The sequence below is a fragment of the Centroberyx gerrardi genome, chromosome 15 (assembly GCF_048128805.1).
Source record: "Centroberyx gerrardi isolate f3 chromosome 15, fCenGer3.hap1.cur.20231027, whole genome shotgun sequence".
In the NCBI taxonomy this organism is placed as follows: domain Eukaryota; kingdom Metazoa; phylum Chordata; class Actinopteri; order Beryciformes; family Berycidae; genus Centroberyx; species Centroberyx gerrardi.
In genome coordinates this window covers 16,492,934-16,513,470 of record NC_136011.1, presented here as the reverse complement: position 1 = coordinate 16,513,470, position 20,537 = coordinate 16,492,934, and the positions used below count along the sequence as shown (strand labels likewise).

General features: G+C 43.4%; 1 protein-coding gene across 2 annotated transcripts in view; it reads right to left on the bottom strand.

Moving 5' to 3' along the window:
* The window catches only part of kcnma1a (potassium large conductance calcium-activated channel, subfamily M, alpha member 1a), a 138,034-nt gene that overhangs the window by 62,789 nt on the left and 54,708 nt on the right, over nt 1-20,537 (bottom strand). For both annotated transcript variants that reach the window (XM_078288582.1, XM_078288583.1), the window contains exon 3: nt 8,951-9,012. In XM_078288582.1, the coding sequence (XP_078144708.1) occupies nt 8,951-9,012 (62 nt within the window). The remainder of the gene's footprint in view (nt 1-8,950; nt 9,013-20,537) is intronic.

Genomic DNA, 20,537 nt, shown 5'->3' with positions numbered 1-20,537 from the left:
TGCAAGCACACTGGAGACACCATTTGGTGTAGTGGTCACTGTGACGTTTCCCCCTGGGCCCAGCTCTGCCCTAATTCTGAATAACCGCTGATCTAATGGTCATGTGACCCACAGGATTCTCAATAACACTGGAAGTGCATGGCGACTCGCAACAGGGGCTGAGCGATATATTGAATTCTTCTTGATTTTGCATTGAGAGAACACAATATCTACGTTGCAAAGCCTTCAATGTGGCCATTTTTTAAATATTTGTTTTTTTTTTATAACACGTGACTAAACTAATGAGAAGCATCAGGCAGGCCCATATTCCTCAAGCCAAGAAACAAAATATGAGTTCATCAAAAGGTAATGTGGAGTGAAAAGTTAAAAATAGGACTGACATAAACACATACCACAATTCATAACATCATCATTTGTAACATCAACATCTGCCAAGATAAATGCTATATAATATTTCGTCTAGGCTGTGCATCCCTAAACACAACTCCATATATAGAGAGAAAAGCATTGCAAAATAGATGGAAATAGATGTAATGTATACAGTAGATTCCTGACTCAACAGCTATACACAGAAAGCAAAATAGTGAGCTATCCTGTCTCTGTTAACATTAGCATTGTTTAAGCAGATTCATAGTTCCACCAAAGCAAAAAATGAGACGGTGATTCTGACATCTAAAATAGAGAGATATAGCATTGGAGTGCATGCACATGTGTGAATATGTGTTCTATGCAGATTTGTGAATGCCAGTGTAGAGTGTGAGTACATGTGTGTGTGTGTGTGTGTGTGTGTGTGTGTGTGTGTGTGTGTGTGTGTGTTGCCCACAGAAAGAGCATATGAAGACAAAAGCCTGATCCCTGGTTTCAATGTCACTTCACACTCCGCAATCACATGGGATCCCCTGGCCACATGCTGCCAGTGCCCAGCAGAAAATAGATCTGCCCAACTCGGTTCTTATTACTCCTTAAGCCTGGGCATGGCCTGGGGTTACACCGTCCTGCCTGACAGAGAGAGAGAGAGAGAGAGAGAGAGAGAGAGAGAAACAGAGAGATGGAAAGAGAGAGAGATACAGAGAGATGGAAAGAGAGAGAGAGGGAAATAGTGACAGGAAGAGAGAGGGAGAGGAAGAGAGGAGGATGTAAAAGAGACAGAGAGGAAAAGAGAGAAGGACAAGGCTCCCAGAGGTATTGAGGACAATTTGTCTTCTTCCAGGCTCATATATATAGCACACAGAGCCGCTTCTAGGCCAGATGGAAATTGCCTGGAGATTCAGGAGCCTCTGCGATGAACTCTGGTCATCTTGTGTTTGAGTTAGTGAGAGACTGCGGTGCACAAGCCCCCCCCCCCCCCCACTGCTTGTTAGCAAAACTGGTACTAACATGCATTCACATACACGCACACACATACACACGCGCACACACACACACAGGAGAACAGTGATCACCTGAGGGGAGGCTGCGGAGCACGGAGGTCTATTTCAGGACATAAAATGTTTCCTCACGTTAACCTCCTTTGACCAGACATTGTGCCTCTGGAAAATGCAACCAGGGAGGTAAAGCTCACCCCTTCACAAGGGTAAAAGGGTATGGTGATGATGTCCTAAAAATAGCCCCCAACACCTTCAGTCAGCAGCAGCCAGCCCTCCGTTAGCCCGCGTATGACCTTGGCTAGCTCCGGGAGCAAGAGCAAGGTTGCCTTCTGTGAAAACAATAACAACAACACACTCCTACCTGCTTGACTAATGCTCACTGCCACAGTGCAGCGCACCAAATCTGAGTCATACTCCATGTCGCTGAAATGTCTCACTGCTCAAGTCAACTCAAAAGTGATTTGCAGTTACAGAATTGTCTCATTTTGCATCTACACACTATCAAACAGTAAAAATAGAGGCACATTAAACAGAATCTGATCTCAGCACACCAACTGAATGTCTGACTTACATATGTCTCCCCAAGGGAGGAGTATATGAAAGTGTGAGGAGGCGGTGGGGAGCAGGCTGTCAAGATGAAAGAAGGCCAGGTTAATACGTAAATGACTGATTTAGGTCAAGGCACCATTACTAAAATAAGAATGAGTTAGCACCTACAAGGGCAATGGACAAATAAAACCTCCCCTGGGAAGCTAAAATTAGACAACATTTTTATTCTCAGTAAGTATCCTCTGAACGTAAATCAGCTGCACTGCAACACAAGCGCATCACTTTCTCTCCAAACACATCATTCAGGCTCTATAGGGGCATTTTTGAGTGAAAATGACACAGCACTAAAAGTAGATTAATGTAATACCATGAGCATTACTCCAATACAGTCTGTGGTGCGTAGATCAATTATGTCAATAGAAGAATCACAGGTCAGCACTCATAACTCATAATTGTTGGCAAACCTTTCAACACGCAGGGCTTCAGCACTGATGAATTCAATTAAATGAGTTAAACTAATATATATGAGTGCAGACCTGTGATTCTTCTGTTCATAGCTCTAAAGGTAACCATAACTATCCCACTACATGTGCTAAACAACGCAACAAAACTGAAATCGGAGACTGAATGTTTTAAAAGATGTAAAAAGAGTCCACTGGGCTACATCTTTGCAAGACAGAAATGACACTGAGGTCCCTTGGCTAATCTATGCAGAAGCCACAGTGTTGCCGTAGTTGAACTACACACATCACATCACTTCGTCCTTTGAACAAAAACCAATTAAGAGATAAAAGCTGCGGTTATTCGCCGGTGTGCACAAAAAGCAAGCCGGCATATATCCTTATCAGCACATTGATTAACATTTTCAAGCAAATGAAGTCTAAGCTGCTATGTTCTATTTGTCCTTCGTTTAGATCATGCAGTCAGTGCATTTATGGGTATTAAAAGTCAAGTCCAGGATAGAGCTGCACGATTAATCAAATTAAAATTAAGATGGTGATTTAAGCATGTGCAATATCTCAAACTTGTCCGACTGATTTGCATCTGTTGAAGGATCCCAATCTGCAGTGCCCATGAACTATTTGCATACACAGTTAGTGTTGACTTAACGGCCAATCAGAAGCTTCCTGACCAGTTGTTAACCATCAACTGCGTCAACAATCAACTGGAACAAATGAATGACACTGAGGAGGAGGAGGTTATTGGTAACTTTGTTCAGAGAATGAGGATTATTTGGTCCCGAAAAAAGAATTCAGTATCAGTCACTGGACATTATTTTGGATTCAGGAGAGCAGACTACCACAAACTCACATACTAAACAAAAAATGTCAGCAACAGCATGATGCAACATAACCAACACCTCAAACAGCACCATAGAGAATAGTATGAAGAAGTAGCCAGTAAAAGTGCACCACAAGCTCAGACTCAATGCCTAATAAGGGCTTCTGAACAGTACATAACTTTGTTTTGAAAAGTGCTTTTGAAGATATTTTGAGCTATTAAAGTTTATTTATTTATCCTTAACTATATTTTTCATAGTGTTACACTATTCATGTTTATTCATGTCATTTGAAAGCTGCACTTTTCAGTAGTTGTTGAGTGCTTCAGCCAGTTACAGAAAATACATATTTGAAAACAGCCTAAACGGTTTCAGTTATTATGATATTGGTCTATTCATGCTAATGATCAATTTCTAGTAGACCACTGCCTCTGGGCTTTTAGCCTTATGACAAGGAAATTAGATTAAAAAAAAAAGAAAGATAAGGAAAAGTTATTTTTTAGTTTTTGCTACAATCATTAGAAAAGTGAGTAGATTACAATTTGCTAGAGTTAATATGACTTGACATTGTGGCTACAAGGAAGCTGCAAATTATTTAAAGCTATCTCAGATAATTTCAGTTAGATCTGGGATTTATTTAGTTCAATGAATGTTTTGTGCGTGGCTGTTATGCTGCTTTCATGCTGTGGCCTAAAAATAGCCCTTCCATTGTGAGATGTCAGTCAACTGCAACGGCAAATAGCCTTCATGTTACCATGGCGATTTTGATAAACAAGAGGTTCGACCATTCCATGTGCACCGATGCAACAAAAAACGATCAAACCGCAGAGTGGCTCGGCTAATCATCTCTTAGGTAATTTCCTTCATTAGAATTCAATCAGTGTTTCATGCAGCGTATCTGTATTTACCAGGTAGGCCGACAGCTAGGGTAATTTCATTCTCATTAGTAGAATAGTTTAGGGCTAACATGCTGTACGGTCACGCTAATGTAAAGCTTCACCTCATGCGAGCAAAGCAGCGTGCCACGGGCCATTGTCAGAATCTGTCTCAGCTGAAGTGCCGATATCAAAAGCAATTAAAAAGCTTAATTTTCGTAGTCTACAGGAGGGAGAGTCTATAATCATAATGCAGTGCTGTCACGTTCCATAAAATCAAGAGAAACTCATTTTCTTGGAGTGTGATGTTGACACCTAATTTTCTCTCTTTTCTTGGAGCAAATGTTGATAAGAACTCTCCAAGTTAAAATGAGGGAATCTCCTTGAAAGCAAATGAATCGCCATGCGGTCTCAAGTGGGAGGGATTTGAGAAAACTGCCAAACCTTTGAGGTTGAATCATTTTGGATTGCCATAGCTGGGGGTTTTATGTCTGAGGAACCGAGAATAGTGTCAGCTATGAAGTCTTCTCGTGGTTACATGGCCTACTCTAATCCACATGGAGACTCAGGTTCTCCTTGCAGACTTAACAGCATGTACTGCAGGTATTGTAGACACCCCAAGAAGGAGAGGTCTTTATATAGGCTACCCTTCATCGCCACAAAGTCTGCCAACTTGTCTCACTGCTCAGCCATATTTCTCACCTTACCCTATTAATTAATCATTAGGCACTGTTTCTTTTTTCACTGCTGTCATTGATCGCACACTAATGATAGAGTTACCGGCACTGGCCGTCGCGTATGAGGCTTCTAACACATGGCTAGGCAAAAAAGTGTATGTATGTGTTTGTGTGTCTGTGCGACAGAGAGTGATCGCGAGGGGAGAGAAATAGAAACAGAAGTGGAGCAGGAACAAGGGCATCCCTTAAAGAAGGGCCTGCAGAGACTTTGTCCTACATTCCTCTTTATTTGTTTCATGGGAGCAGAGAAGAGAAAAGGGATGAAGGATGAGGGATGAGCCAAGGTATTAAAGCAGATTCGGATGTGGGCGGGAGAGGACGCAGTATGCTCCCAATGAAAATATCACCAAAATAGCATCAGCTTGGCAACTAAAGTCGTACTGCGGAATAATAAAAAAAAGGGAGATAAACAGTGACTTACCGTGCCATTGTTCTGTATTGGACAGAATTGTGGTAAACAACCACTTTGTGAGGACGACCAGATGGACAGTCATTCTCAACACTTCTGAAACTTGGCTACAACTTCATTCCCATCCATTCAAAAATTGTCCTCTCAAAAACAACAGGGTTGCCAAGTCAATGACTAGGAGCTCTGTGCTCAACTGGGAGGGCTGCCAGTCGACAAAGGTTCCCTCCTTGCGATTTTCTCGCTACCTGTTTTCACGGACAACTTGGCTGTGTTTTCCTGTGGATCTTTGCCGCAGGATATGAGCCCACACAGCTCCTGCTAGGAAAAACCCACCTGCAGAAGGCTTGGAAAAACAACTCTTGGGAGAGTGGTGGACTAGCCACCAGGAAGGGATGTTTTCTTCAGTGTTTTACCCAATATGTGTGTGTGTGTGTGTGTGTGCATGTGTGTGCGTGTGTGTGTCCTTGCCCCAAGGGGCTACCCTGCTTCACTGAAGTAGACATAAAAGCCCATCTTGCAGCTCCAGCCTCCCAAGGTCCAACCCACACACACTTATTGTACCACATGCCTGTCCCTCTGTTACCACAGGGACTCAACCACAATCCATCCCATTACTGTTGCCTTTTTCACAGACGATTTCAGAATGATGTTCACTTCATCCGATAGCCACTCGCCACATATTAGCGTGCATCCTCTTCCCCGCAAGTGATAACGCTAAAAACCAAAATGGTAGTTTGGAAAAGAGAGGAAGGCAAAGCAAACCACTGAGCCTGAATGGTTCATGAGTCTGTGCAAGCAGAGCTTCAACATTTGCTGCTATAATTGCTGCCATTAACAGGGTGACCCACAGATCCGGGCTCATCGATTTCCTCAGTCATTAACATTTTGTGGCAAGGAGAGAAAAGGTCATCTGAAGAGCGTTTTTGCCATTTGAACAGGGGTGAGAGAGTGTGGGTCCATTCATATATGCACATATGTCCTCTCCCTCTCTCTCTCTCTCTCTCTCTCTCTGTCTCTTTCTCTCTCTCAACAACACAAACATAACGCATGCACATGCAACCACACACAAGGTGATTATCAATACCAAGACTCTGAATCGATACTTGTGTCCTTGTAGAGAACGTTCTTCCCAAGGCATCTTGGGGGGAATGACTTACACAACAACGCAAGAACGGACACCACGTCTTTCTAGTTTAAGGTGGACTGTGTGCTTGAGATCACACCGTTAATTAAGACACACAGGTGTACATTTCCCCAGCTGTTTCAACTGGCTCTGTACTATAGACTATAGCGCTGTTTATTTGTGCCAGCTAGTTTGGACGTGATGTGTCATTCTCGCAATGATAATTGGGACTTCCCATTCGTCCTTGTCGGCCCAGTCACCATCTGATGCATCCTGGATATTTTGAGGTTGGCATGTTCAGAGATCTTTATCCGTCCTCCATCCTTGCCGTTCTTTTTTTGGAGTCGTACCTCAGCCGTTAGATATTACGTCAAATGCGTCGTGGAGGACACAAGAACAGACAAGAAGGCATATAGAGAAAGAGCTAATTGTCAGGTCAGCTCTGTGGCATGGAGGAGGAGGAGGAGGAGGAGGAGGGCTCATAAGAGGTTCCAGCTGTTGTGGTGAAAGTACGGCTGTAACACAAGCCCGGCCCTGTTTAGGTTGTCAAAGTCCCCACGGTCGGCTGAACCTGCTCCGGGACGCACAGCGCTCCCCCTGAGAGGACAAGCACACTCAAGTGACAAGCTTAAGCTAATCACAATGATGAGGAAGGAGAGCAAGTGAGGGGGGGCACTTTGGCCTTAGCTTAATGGGAGCACCCAGAGAGAGATCAGGGCAGAGCCTCAGGGAAGCCGACTCACATGCAAACACACTCAAACTGCATTGCAGCACACAGGAAAATCTAACAAACTACTCATCCACTAACCCTATAAGAACCTACAGCTCCGAAACAAAACCATACAGTGCCCTCCAAGTCCTTTTGCTTTTCTTCTCCATTCGGATATCCTATAAATCTCTGCATTCCTGTCACTGCAGGCAGGGGACATACTCAAGTGTCAGGTTAGAGTTGTCAATCAAGTCAAAGTTCTTCTAACTACAGTAAGACCTCACAGTCAACGTGTCAATCAACACCTTCACGCTTATTTACTTTCACTAGAAGCATTTTGGAAACCTGCTCATCTTTCATGTTATGTTTATAGTGTAAGAACAAGCTACAGCTTACAGCACAAGTAAAAAAAATATATATATATGTACTGTATGGATGTATAATACACAGTCCCAGTACTTCCATTTTAACTGATGAGCTTTAGGGAATGGTTTTCTTCTTTTTTCTATAAAGGCATCACTGAAATATTAGGGGAGATTATACACTTTGATGATGGCCAAATTAGTCTCTTGATCTCTATTTTTGCTCGAAATACAGTATGCCAGAGGCAGAGATGAATACATAGAGGGAGGGGGAGAGACAGAGGTGTGGAGAAATAAGGAAAGGTTTTTATCCTTATGTACGAATGTGTGACTGGATTCATGCCAGGAATAATTTGCTACGGTTGGAACTGCAGATGTTGGAATGCTTTTCAATTCTTTTTTTTTTCTTTTTTTTTTTTCTTTTACAACTTTGTGACTTTATTTCATTTTATATTTCTCTCTATTCCTCCAGGGACATAATTTAACAGTTCCTTACTGTATCAAAGACAAATCAAGCTACTGGAAGACAGCCGTTACTCAATGATAACCGCTGCATCATTTCAATAAACAGAGGAAAGGAATATGATGAAAAAGTACCATGTCCTGGTCAATATGTCATGGTCTCTTAGCAGCTAACATTCAGAACTACAGGCACTACAGCAAACATTTACATTTTTTTACATGAATTATGCAAAGTCCCTAGTTCCAACTTCTTTGCCAGCAGTAAACAGTAAACACCATTGGTTGAAAAATAAAGGTGTGAACTGGAACCGAAAATGGTTCTTCGGAGTGACGCCATAGAATAACCATTTCTGGTTCCACAAAGAACCTTTCAAGAACCTTTGGGATATTAAAAGGTTCTTAATTCTTAGTTATTGGATGGTGGGTGATGGCATAAATGTGGAAAATAATCACACCCCCCAATAGTATGAACCATAGTAAGAACCAGAAATGGTTCTTCTATGACATCACTCCTAAGAACCATTTTCAACACCTTTATTTTTCTGTGTACAGAGAGTTATTGAGGGTGCTTAAGGTACAGTTTGGGTGTGGGTGGTGTGGAAGTCGATGCAGTGGTTATCGGAGAGATGCCAGGCCTGCAATCTATCTCTGGGTTACTGCCAGCCAGGGACATGCACACACACACACACACACACACACACATACACACGCAGAACAAGATCCACAACACTGATACATATCTGCCTGTCTCCGTTGCCATGGAAACTAACAGGCCTCCCATTGACAAATCCTCAGATGCAGATGTGTGTGTATGTGCATGTGTGTACATGAATGCTTGTGATTGCTTATGGGAGAGCGCATATGTGCATTTGCATTTCACAGATTGCAGTGTGTGGAGATGAGTAAGGATGCATATAAACGCACCAATCATACAGATACGTAGCTCAGTGTTTGTGTGTACGATAAATGCATACTAAGTTCATTTTATCTACATTCCAGCTCATCAGTATGGATGCCGAAACATGTGTCAATTCTGAGATTTCAGAAGATAAACTAAATTATGGAAATTGATACTTACTCTGAGGAGTCTATAAAGTATATTCCAAGGGCCCCAATGCTGAGCGCAAAGACTAACACCACCTGAGGAGAGAGAGAGAGAGAGAGAGAGAGGCAAAAGAGAGAGGTGAGTTTCATGCAAAAGATGTTTCTCATAGTGATGAAAAAGCACACTAATCCAGTGCCTTAATACACTATACAGCGTACATTAAAGGATGTATTCAGGTGGGGCTGACACAGTAGGCAACGCTAGTTAACAGTATCTGTAATCAAACAGTGCCTCGCCTCATGCAGGTTGCAGAACGGTGGACATTTTCAAAAAGCTTGGAATAATGAATAATGAATGCTCGCCCTCATGTCAGCGAATACAGTGAATGTGAACCTAGTGAATGCAGGCGGTGTAAGTAAAGTTGAGCCAGCACACTCATAAGAGGGAAAGAAAGGCCACACATCTGTAAGCCTAGCCATCCAGAAGAGCAGTGATAGCGTGTGGAGGGAGTGTTGAGAGGAAGTGCTTAGAGAGGACCATGGTTATCAAGTGTTGACGTGTTCTCAACTACGCTGAGTCAAGGCTTGTATTGTGTGAGACTGTGACCTAGCTGGGCTATATAATGTTTCAGTGTCACACAGTACAGTGCGGGGCAAACTGTATTGTGAGACGAGGTTAGGTACAGTAGCAGCCGTTGTAGAAGTACCTCAGCCCAGCATCTACAAAATCAAGTCATTTAATTTTGTATTGAATCTGAAAATAAAATTTTTCTTAAAACAGTTAAAAAAAATGGAGTGAGATGAATTCAAATGTTCTAATGTCAGACCTTGTCACTTGATTCCAGAAAATTCTTCAAAATGAATTGGAAGGAAATGAAATTGGCAGATTTTTCTTTTTGTTTTAAGAAAAATAAGATTTTAGGACTCAGTAGTATGAGATTTTCTGATGTACCGCAACAAGTTTTTATAAACAGTTGGTGGTGGCAAAACAATTCAGCACTAATGCCACAAGCATGTGGATGCAGGATTTCTGTGAAGGTTAAACCTATGTGTTATCACAGTAAAATGGTACAGGATGAGCACTTGGAATAAAAACAGATAGACAGTAAACATTGATAAAAAACAGAATATGGAGCATGTGTGATAATTCAATAACATGAAAGCCAGTATGATATAAAGTAGGGAATTGGGGAGAATTAAAAGTAAATCTATGTAGTGAAGTGTCAAAAGGATATATATTTTTAGTCCTGTTTGATGTGGAAAAACACAACCTGCTTAAATGTCGGTCATTAAGTGTAAATGTCAGCTCCCTCTTGTTCCACACCCTAACAAAAAACATCAACATGTAATTGTGTCTTGCACAATAATCCCCACCAGCAATTGCACATCAGAATTCACATCATCATCATCATCATCATCATCATCATCATCATAAACGGTCCTGTAACAGCAGACTAGTGTGGGGATGCACAATAGCTCTTGCCCTGCAGCCCTTTCCCCTATTCAGCCATCGCACAATAGGAGCCCTCTGTCCCGGCTGATTGTGCCATTCATTATTGATGATGGGAGCTTGATTACTTTCATGCAATGGTCCTTTGGATTGATCCAATGCATTGTGGCTAAGGTAATAAGTAAACAGCCCCCCTTGCATTTTTAATGGTTGCTGTTTGAATGGAGGCAAACTTGGGCACAGAGTTATCCAGGGCTGGAATAACCTTACAAGCTTACGGCATGAATGACGCTCCACACAAAGGAGATGGGGAGAAGGCTCAAGCTGAAACGCTAAGATAACATCAGGCTTCCTGAATGAAAGACACTCTACTGGTCAGATTAGCCAGGGAACCGGTTGACTGCAGGGCATTATCTGATCCAACCCCTGACCCATTGTCTATACATGAATTCAAATATGTGGTTTTCCCACAAGATGGCACAGTTTGCTTATGGTGAGTTAGTTTTGTGCAGGTGCACAGTGGATAACCAAGCAAATGTGAGTAAATCCCTTCACACACAAGAACAATTGAGTGCTAATATTGTTAATGCAGTTGTAAATAGTTTCCACACAAACAGATTCCAAGAGGAAACAGAGCCCAGCCCACATCAGCAAATCTAAGGGTGCTTGACTACAGTATGAAAGGCATGTTTGCAGAATCCTCTCTGACACAGACAGCCCCCCGAACACTGAGAAGCACCATTACATGGGTAGCATGTGAATGTATGTGTGCATGCGTGCACACATACAGACGCACATGCACTGACATTTCCTTGAAGCTAATTTGTGCCTCTCCTGTCAGGGGAAGAAGCGGGGTGACGGGGGAGCGAGAGAAAGAGAGAGAGAAAGAGAGACAGGGAGAGATCGAGGCATAGAACATAAACACAGAGAAAAACAAACAATATCACAAAACAAAGATTGGAGTGGATAGAGTGAACAGACACAGAAAAGAAGAGTGCTATAGAAAAGAGTGGAGAGAGGAGAAAGAATGAATGAGCAGTGGTTGGTTGCTGAAAAGCTGAGCAGTGAACAGTGAACACCCACAGATGAGCTGAGGAGATAAGAAGCGTCATCATCTTAAACTGACCCAGTTATTCAGCTGTGAAAGCCGGTCCATCTCTCTCTCTCTCTCTCTTTCTTTCTCTGTCTCTCTCTCTCCCCTAACAAGGGGCCTAGCTGTCGACCTCAAACCCACAATCTCCCAAAGACAACCAACCGAGCAACCGCCACTGCAAATCAGGACCACTGTTATAACACTCGGGGGAAACCTACAAGAAATGGTAACAGCGGAGGGGCATCCCCGCCGCCTACAAAATAAAAAATAAAAAAATAGAAAATAAAAAAACAGCAGCAACTGCGGCAGCCATGCCAAGGATAGCCGGCGCTGCAAAGGCTTCTGTAACCAGTAGTTTTGACTTCCTTTATGATGTTGTTTATGTGTGTTGTATATTTCACATGTGATGAGATACTGCAAGTGCGGAGCTGTGAATTGCTAGCAACAAACCTGACTACGGTCTCATCATGTCAGAAGGTCAATATTGACAGTTGATGTGTATCTAATGTCTCTGTTTCCTCGGTAATAGCCGTGTAGGTTTTCATTAGTGTATCCCTTTCTATATTTAAAGTGCTAAGCTAAATCTGTCAAATGTTTTCCGGCGTGTACTTTAACAGGCATACTGGAAGTGTAAAAGGGGGCGGTGCCAAATTCTGTGTGTGTGTGTGTGTGTATGTGTGTGCACGTGAATGTGTGTGGGTTTCAGGTTCCAGCACTGCAAGCAGGCTAAAGGTGGTAGCTCTCATATGACACCATCGGAATCGTAAACACATAATAACGCTAACTTATAAACACGAGTGCGTGTCTGAAGCCCTACCCCAAGAGTGACTGCTCATCCAGGCTCTCTCAATTTATCAGGCATTCCCAAGAAATTCACCAGCTCGACATGGCTGGCCCGTGAATGCAATCTGAAGTACAACAGAGCTGAATTTCACAAAAGACCTCCTCCTCAAACAGGGATCCTGTCTAATGACTTCCGCTGTCCCTTAAGTGCACCCTGTGACAAGGAGAGTGCAGAGTCTTAGAGGCAGGTGATGTGGGCTGACGACGTACAGAATAATCGCTTCACATTAAGGCCAACTATCCAGGTCAACAGAGCAATGATTCAAAGGCCTCTGTCTCCTCCGCATTTTAGTTCAAAGAAGATGGAGGACTCAGTTTTCTCTCTCTCTCTCTCTCTCTTCACTCTCTTTATCTTGAACCCAGAGACAGCTAAAGACGCCCCTCACTGCATCCACACCTCACAGATCTACAATTTACTTAAGAATACACCAATAATTGTGGCCCATTGGGCACCTTACCCAATATCTGACGAGAGGTTTGGCACCAAAATCTGGTGTGTATGCTAATGCTTTGGCATACAGTATGTTAAGTAATCATAGGCGACTAGCATTATCCAAAGTATGAGGTTAAATCTTTTAGTAATCCAAAATTGGTATTGTTTTTTTATTTTACGACCTGTAGATTCACAGCTTCTGAAAGCAAAATCTCAGTCTTCATCATTAGTGAAATCCCCTCCCCCTGCGTGTCATTAAAATAAACTAACCATCCAGAAGAAGAGAAGCTACAAGTTCTCATTTTTTCACTTTTAGGACAATGCTAGTCGCCTAGGATTAGTTAACATACTGTATGCTTAAGTGTTAGCATGCGCACCGGACAGAACAGTATCTACCAAACTCACAGAGATGATATTGAGTGGGCCAAACTCCTTAAAAACTGCAGCATCACCCTCCTGTAGGGTTGGCACGATACTAGAATTTCTAACTTCGATACAATACCCAGGAAAATATCGATATGCGATACCATTTTCAATACCACGGGGGGAAAAAATGAATTTTCAATCTTTTTTTTTTTAAATATTGTTTAACATGACAACAATATTTTAAAGTTGTCTGAGATCAAACAACACATTTTTGATTGACAGGTGTCGATCGCCGTCATGATTTGCTCTTTTTTATTGAGGGAAGTGAGCTTATACTGCACAAGCATGTGAAACATCATATTGCCTCCTGGCCTCTGCAGCATAGACTGTAAGCAACTAAGCAAAAAACACAGACACAGAGACCCAAACTAGTCCCTTAATATCCGACAACGCAGGGGGAAATCCCGGTGCGAGACAGATGGACGGAGGACAGACAGATGCACGCTTCTCCATAACGTAGGCCCGATAAAACTCATTCAAAACTTTGCATTTACACAGCAGATTACCCTGCTCTAGTCATCAGCCTATCAGAACACTTTTATCTTGTTGAAGCAACAGATACCCATCAATGATAGGGAAAAATCAGCAGGACTAGAGTTAGTGGATTATTATTGACAGAATGATTTTAATGGGACATTTCAACGTCCGGTCGAGCCTTCTGACCGGGCCCGGACAATGCATCTGAAAACCGGACAGTCCGGTCGAAAACCGGGCATCTGGCAAACCTACTTGATAACGTTAGCTAGCTCTGTAGCTAACGTTTGGTTTGCTAGCTAAACTAAAACGGATGATGTGCAGGGTACGTTAACGTTTATGATAAATGTTTAATGCTTCAGTGATGTTGAAACGGGAGCTTTCGCTAACGTCTCGAAATTCTTTATATAGACTGGCGTGTCGGTCCTTAAGGTGCTTCGCCAAGTTTGACGTGTTACCCCCCTTCGTCGGCACCACTCTGTAGCATTGTTTGCTGACTGAGGCAACGACCCAGCTGACTGCTACTAGTGAGAGGAGGGGCTGTGGGCAGCGGTGCAGTGTGTGTGTGTGTGTGTGTGTGTGTGTGTGTGTGTGTGTGTGTGTGTGTGTGTGTGCGGCTAGTGGAGGCGGAGAAATAATATGTTTGATTTTTCATTAAGAGAAAGCACTGCTGGTATCGATACTGTTGCAAATGAGTATTGTATCCGTTTCAAATTTTCATATCGATACTTTTTGACAACCCTAGCCTCCTGTCCCCACTCCTCACTGTCTGTGAATATTTGCTTAGCATTCAGGACTTACTGTCCAACAGATGATGCTTGCCACAGATTCTAAGCATTTTCAAACACAAACACACCAGAGTGGCATTGGCTCCTAGAGGGACTCCCACTGTTTACACATCATCTTCAATAAAGCCGTAGCATTGCGTAAGGCCCATACCACATGGAAGACAGTTGGAAGTTTAGATCTAAGCCTGTTTTAATTTCTGAAATAAAAAGCCTACTTGCGCAAAATATTAATAAAAGCCTAAGCCCGGGGCTAATGAACCAGCCCATTTGTGGGCTGATTTGCATGTTATTGTTACTGAGCATTTAGAGGTCGACATCAAAGGCGGAAAAACAAATATCCTTACGGATAGTGTTGTTAACTGAGAAATGAGAAAGAGAAAACAAGTCTCTCTCTCTCTCTCTCCCTCTGTCATACACTGAGGAAAGTGGTTTCTAAGAATCTTGATGGGTTTCCCAAGATTACATGGGTGGGAATCCTCGGTGGGACATGAAGAATGCCCATCAGTGCTCTGTGGCATCGGGATAAGCTTGTTCATTAATCCAGCCTGGCTTGCTGGGTTAGCCAGGATATGAGGAGCTCCAAAAAGTCCGATTGATGCCTTAGCCAGAGAGGATTTCAGAGGTCCACAGCCAAGGAAAGCTCAGGCTAAACCAATCTACTGTTTCTACCTTCCTTTGGCTTTTTAATCCCTATACATATGCATCAGCCTTTCACACGAATGAGATGGGATAGCAGCAGTCAGTTAATAATAAGTCATATTAGATGTACATTTTCTCAGAATAATTTACACATTAATGAAACAGAAAAAAAGATGTCGGTCTATAGTGTTCCCATGTTAGTCAAATTGTCAAAATGTTTGCACTGAAAAGCAAACATTACATCCATTCAAAATGTTTGCTTTCACAACAAATGCTCTGACATTATGAGACATAAGTCTAGTGTCGATACAGAATTAGGCAGAAAGGAAACAGAATCACCCGTCACTGCACAAGGTGAGCAAGCGAGACTCTCACTAGGGGAATGTCAACAAATGAAACCTCCATTAAAATTTGATGGCATACATCCATACGTCAGCACACGTTGTGATCTCCCCTTTCCCTCGGCCTCAAATAGCAGGGGGTTCTGAATGGCTGTGCTGGTATGGGTATGATCTGACACACTGTCAGATAAACAGACTCTGTATTCCTATCGCATGCCTGCATATCTCCAAAGAGACTACTGCCTCCCACTGTGTGACTGAACAGATGTACCACAAGCATACCAATTCACACGACAGCATTCTGATGAGATGGTTAAGAACTATCAAAGGTTGATAGATGACAGCTTTGCAAAGTCGATGATGATTAATAATGACAGGCAACTTAAAGATGTTTTGTGCTCAGAATATGAATAAAATAGAACAACCTTGATTTTTTTCTTAATTTATTCAACAAACCTTTATCCAAAATGATGTGAACTGCACTTGAAAGGACGTAATTCAATTTGAGACAGCAGAAGGAATGGAGAGGATATGCAGACACTTAAGAGCTTCAATTCTGAGGCAAGGTCATCAGTCAGTTTAGATAGTCGTGACTCCAGTACTATAATCCAGTACTAGGCTATCAGAGTACTGGAAAGTCCACTTCAGACTGTCTGAGGCTCAGGCTGGTGATAGATAGGAGCAGACTTTCCGATGACAACGAATGCTAATTGCTACCTGCATTGAAATTGTACTCTCCTAACTAAATGTGGTAACAAAATATTAACTCTTTTCACAAATAGAATAGACAAATAGAATGCATATTTTTTGTATGTTTAGTTGGCCAAGCGGACTGGGATAGGCATCCTAATGATACCCAGGGTTTCATCAATTACAAATCATAAATTATGTGTGGAGGAGACTCAAAGAGACAGAAGACAAGAACAGGCAGGATACATGCCAAACCCTGACTCATTTGGGTGGCCGTGCACGGCCAAATTGCTTTTGTCATCATACAAATCCACTGTAGACTTACATTGTTAGCAGAGTTTAGTAGAGAAGGGTGTAAGACCATCCTAAAAAGATGAAGGAAATGTGTGGAAACATGCCCTTAGGCATAAACACCCCAGTCCAAGCAAACAACATAAATACACATAGCCCCTTATGATGAAATGCACTGAAAAAGTACAAACCGACCACTCTGGTTTACAATAGTTCTATTTCACACACGCTTCGCCCTCTAACAGGACTCTATTGGCTTAACCACTCATCTAACCCTAACCCTCACAGCACACTGAAATTTTCATGCACATACATAGCCAATCACCCTATGGCTTCTGCCCTATATAAGGCCAATACCTCTACTCTGCATCCACTTTTCTTCAGCACCTAAAGTCTGACACTCGTCTCACACTGGTTAGACCCGGTAACTGATTCACCACAACAGACCTGAAAGACACTTTCATGTCTCAGTAGCACCACAGCACAGGAAATTACTACACTTCACCTTTCAAGGGACAGCCTACAAAACAACAAGATTCTCTTATTTTAGACAACCTGCATTTTCATGGCCCAGTCCAGAGAGTGGGCCATGTTCCAAACAGCCCAACTGGGATTTGCAATCAGCTGGAAGAAGAGCGCACCTCGCCTCTGCCGCACTCCAGGCCTGTCTGTCAAAACCCAGATGAACAGCTATTATGGGGCCGATGCAGTGGGTACAGACGGGCAGCGCAGTTACAGTGCCCACTGTAATGCGACAAGACAAGACGAGATGGCACAAATGGTGGCTGGTGACTATCCATCCACCAGTCAGGATGGACCTGGACTATTGGGGGGACCCGCAGACACTGGCAAAAGGAACACCGCTGGGCGGGATGGCTCTTATGTGTCAGTGTTCACAGACACCTCACGCTCGGGATGGGGGGGAACTTGACTCACGAGGTCAGTAGGCGGTGTGTGACCTTCATGGGACAACCGACACATCAACCTACTGGAACTGACAGTCCTGTTAGTCCTTCAACACTTTGCCCCACTCATAAGTGGAAAGGATGTGTTGGTGAGAACACACAACCGGACCACAGTGGCAGGGAAGTCCACGCCTCTTTTGAAGGTTGCAGAGAACCTGTGGCTGTGGGCCATGGCGTATCTTCACTCTTTCAAGGCTCTGCATATTCCAGGCCTGGAGAACACGGGAGTCGACCTCATGTCGAGAGGTATCTCCTGTCAGACCTGTGCAGATTGCATCCTAATATAGTGGACCAGATTTGGACTCTGTTTGGGAAAGTGGAGGTGGATCTGTTTGCCACGAGACAGAACACTTTCCCTCCCCTCCGTCTCATCCCTCCTCTGCTGATGAGAGTGAGACCAGAGAGACTGATGGACACGGAAATGACGCAACTGTTGGTGGCGCTGCCACAGACAGTTCCTCAGTTTTGGGGGACACTGTCACAGGCAAATGGAGCATCAGGGGCGATGGCCTGGCTCCTGAATGGGACAGACTGATGTGCGCAGGATTGTCTGCGGATGTGGTCCAGACTATGCAGGGTGCACATGCGAAATCCACCATTTCATGCCATAAGGCCAAACAGTTGGATTTCCAAAAATGGTGTGGAGAAAGAAATGTCGACCCATTGAATTGTTCAATTGGGTCTATTTTTTTCTTTTCTCCAGTGCTTGCTGGAGTGGAGGCTGGCGCATTCTACATTTGTGTATGCATCAGCGATCTCCTCGGTGTTCAGTCACCATCTCCTGAAACATTTTCTGCAGGGGGCTAGGAGGAAACGTCCAGTGATATGTCCTGCCTCCCCCGAGTGGGAATTGCCTTTGGTTTGGCCTTCGCCATGAGGACAGAGTACTAGCAAGCCCCTGTCTAAACGGAGGATCACTCATTGGCTTTGTAAAGGCATTTCACAAGCTTATGTATCAGTGGGCACAGACCCTCCAGCGGGTATATATGTGCATTCTACACAGAGTGTAGCAGCGTTGACATCCTTATTCAGTGGAATAAGTGTGGAGGAGATCTGTACAGCGGCATCATGGCTGACGCTCTGTCCATTCATCAGATTCTGTTGGGTGTGTCTGGGTCTCCACGTCTGTGCTCACTCTGGGACAGAGAACCTGGCTTGAGGAAGACTTAGAGTGGGGATGTCTTCATTGAGGAGACTCTTCATTGAGCTAGTCTTGTTAAGCTCTGATGGGTATAGCATGAGGTTAGTTCCCTTTCCACTGTAGTGGATGAGAGGGGCACTGACCCTGAGTGACATACTTGTGTACACTGTGACAGTCAGTCAGGTCTGTGTGTGGCAAGTTCTTGACAATCAGCAGCAGGGGGCATAGTCATCGGGCTTCACCCCCTAAGCCAATAGAGCCCTGTTAGACGGCGAAGCCCGTGTGAAATAGTTACGCATGGTAACTCTAGTTCTGTCTAGTTCACCCTGCTGTTCCAGAAGTCGCTGGAGACTGCTGAAGATGCAGAGTAGAGGTACGCTCCCCTTATATAGGGCAAGAAACCATAGGGTTGAGTAGGCTCATCCTGATTGGCTGAGTATGTGGATGCAAATTTCAGTGTGCTGAGGCAACTAGATGATTCACGTGTGATTATAGAACTAGAGTTACCATGCGTAACTATCAATGTATGTGGTTTGCCTCTGACTTTGACAGCCACTTTAACGAGTGGAGAAGAAGCGATACTGCAGCCAGATGTACTTGACCGGCTCGTTGCGGCCAAATTCCCCATAGACATCCATTCAAGTTTTAACTTTTTATCTCCTGCAATATATTTTTCTCAGGTGTCACACTTGGCTCGATGGTTCTTTTAATCATGCACATTGTTTTTCCAGAGACCAATTTATTTTAAGTCGATTACATACATGATGTGCATTGGTGCAAGTGATGACAATGGTCCGACATCATCAATTAACAGGTAGTTTAATTTGATTGTTGATGGCAACAGTGCAGATGGCTAAATATGTCTTGTCTGGTTTACACCTATCTATTTCTTTAATAGATGGTAGACAAACTATTTTCTAGGAAAGAGGGTAATTGAGTTTTGATATCTGATTTCTCTGGTCAGAGTGGAGGAGGGAAAATAGATTTTATCCTTATCACAATGCATGCCTGTCTCACCTTCTTTCTCTGTCCTCTCCCTCCCCCTTCTCTTCCCTTACCTGCCATAGCCTGCCATTTATGTTACCATCCAAGGTCATGCTGTACCTGTCTCTGAGGTATGGGCATTGAATAGAGGATTCTATAGATGAAGACAGATCTGTCCTTCAGCAATCATCCATGTTTTTCATCCACAAGTCCACCTCCATAACAGGATGGTCCATTTCGCCCACTGTCTCAGGACATTTTGCAAAAAATCAATTTCTCACTATTCAATTAAGGCTATGCTTCACATACAAATAAGTTTATACACCTGTAACCATAACCATGCCCCCAATGACTCAAGGCCTTTCTCTTTTCCCTTTGGTCTGTTACGAAGCTAGACAGCCCAGCAACTGATGGACTGATTGGTGACAAATACAGGTTGACTTTCACTGTCACAGCTGTTGCTGATATAATGACTCATGATGAGTGCTTTGAGCGTTGCAGCAGCCACTTCCCACTCCCCTCTTGTCCCTCCACTCTAGCGACCCTGGTGACTTTCTGTCTCTCTCTTCCTGTTCCTGTCAGCCATGGTGAGTGTGGCGGGTGGCAAGGTGCAAGGCTTGCGTCTGACAGACAGACTCCTCTCTCAAGGATGAGGGATTTAATGGGAGGGAAGCAGACAATACACTAAATTGCTTGGCATGGGGGTGTTGATGGAAACATCTGGAAAGTTGTGACTGAATTCCACAGATTGAGACTGCATAGAGCTGATCAGGGTCGTGTCAGCAGCTCTTAAGATGCACAGCCAAGGAAATCCTCTGTTGTTTGCATTTGTGCTAATTGCCAGTGCTACTATAGGGATTAACATCTTTACTAGAAACAAAAAACACACTCTTACGCAGTCTCACTCTCCAGAGAGCATTTAGTGCATTATTTAATCTTATATCAAGCTCCAAAAGATTGTAAAAAAAAACATAAACAACTATGACAGGCCCCTCACAAATGTATTTTATGTCTGAAAAGAAATACAATCCCATCAATCAATATGCGACCACTGGGGTTCCAC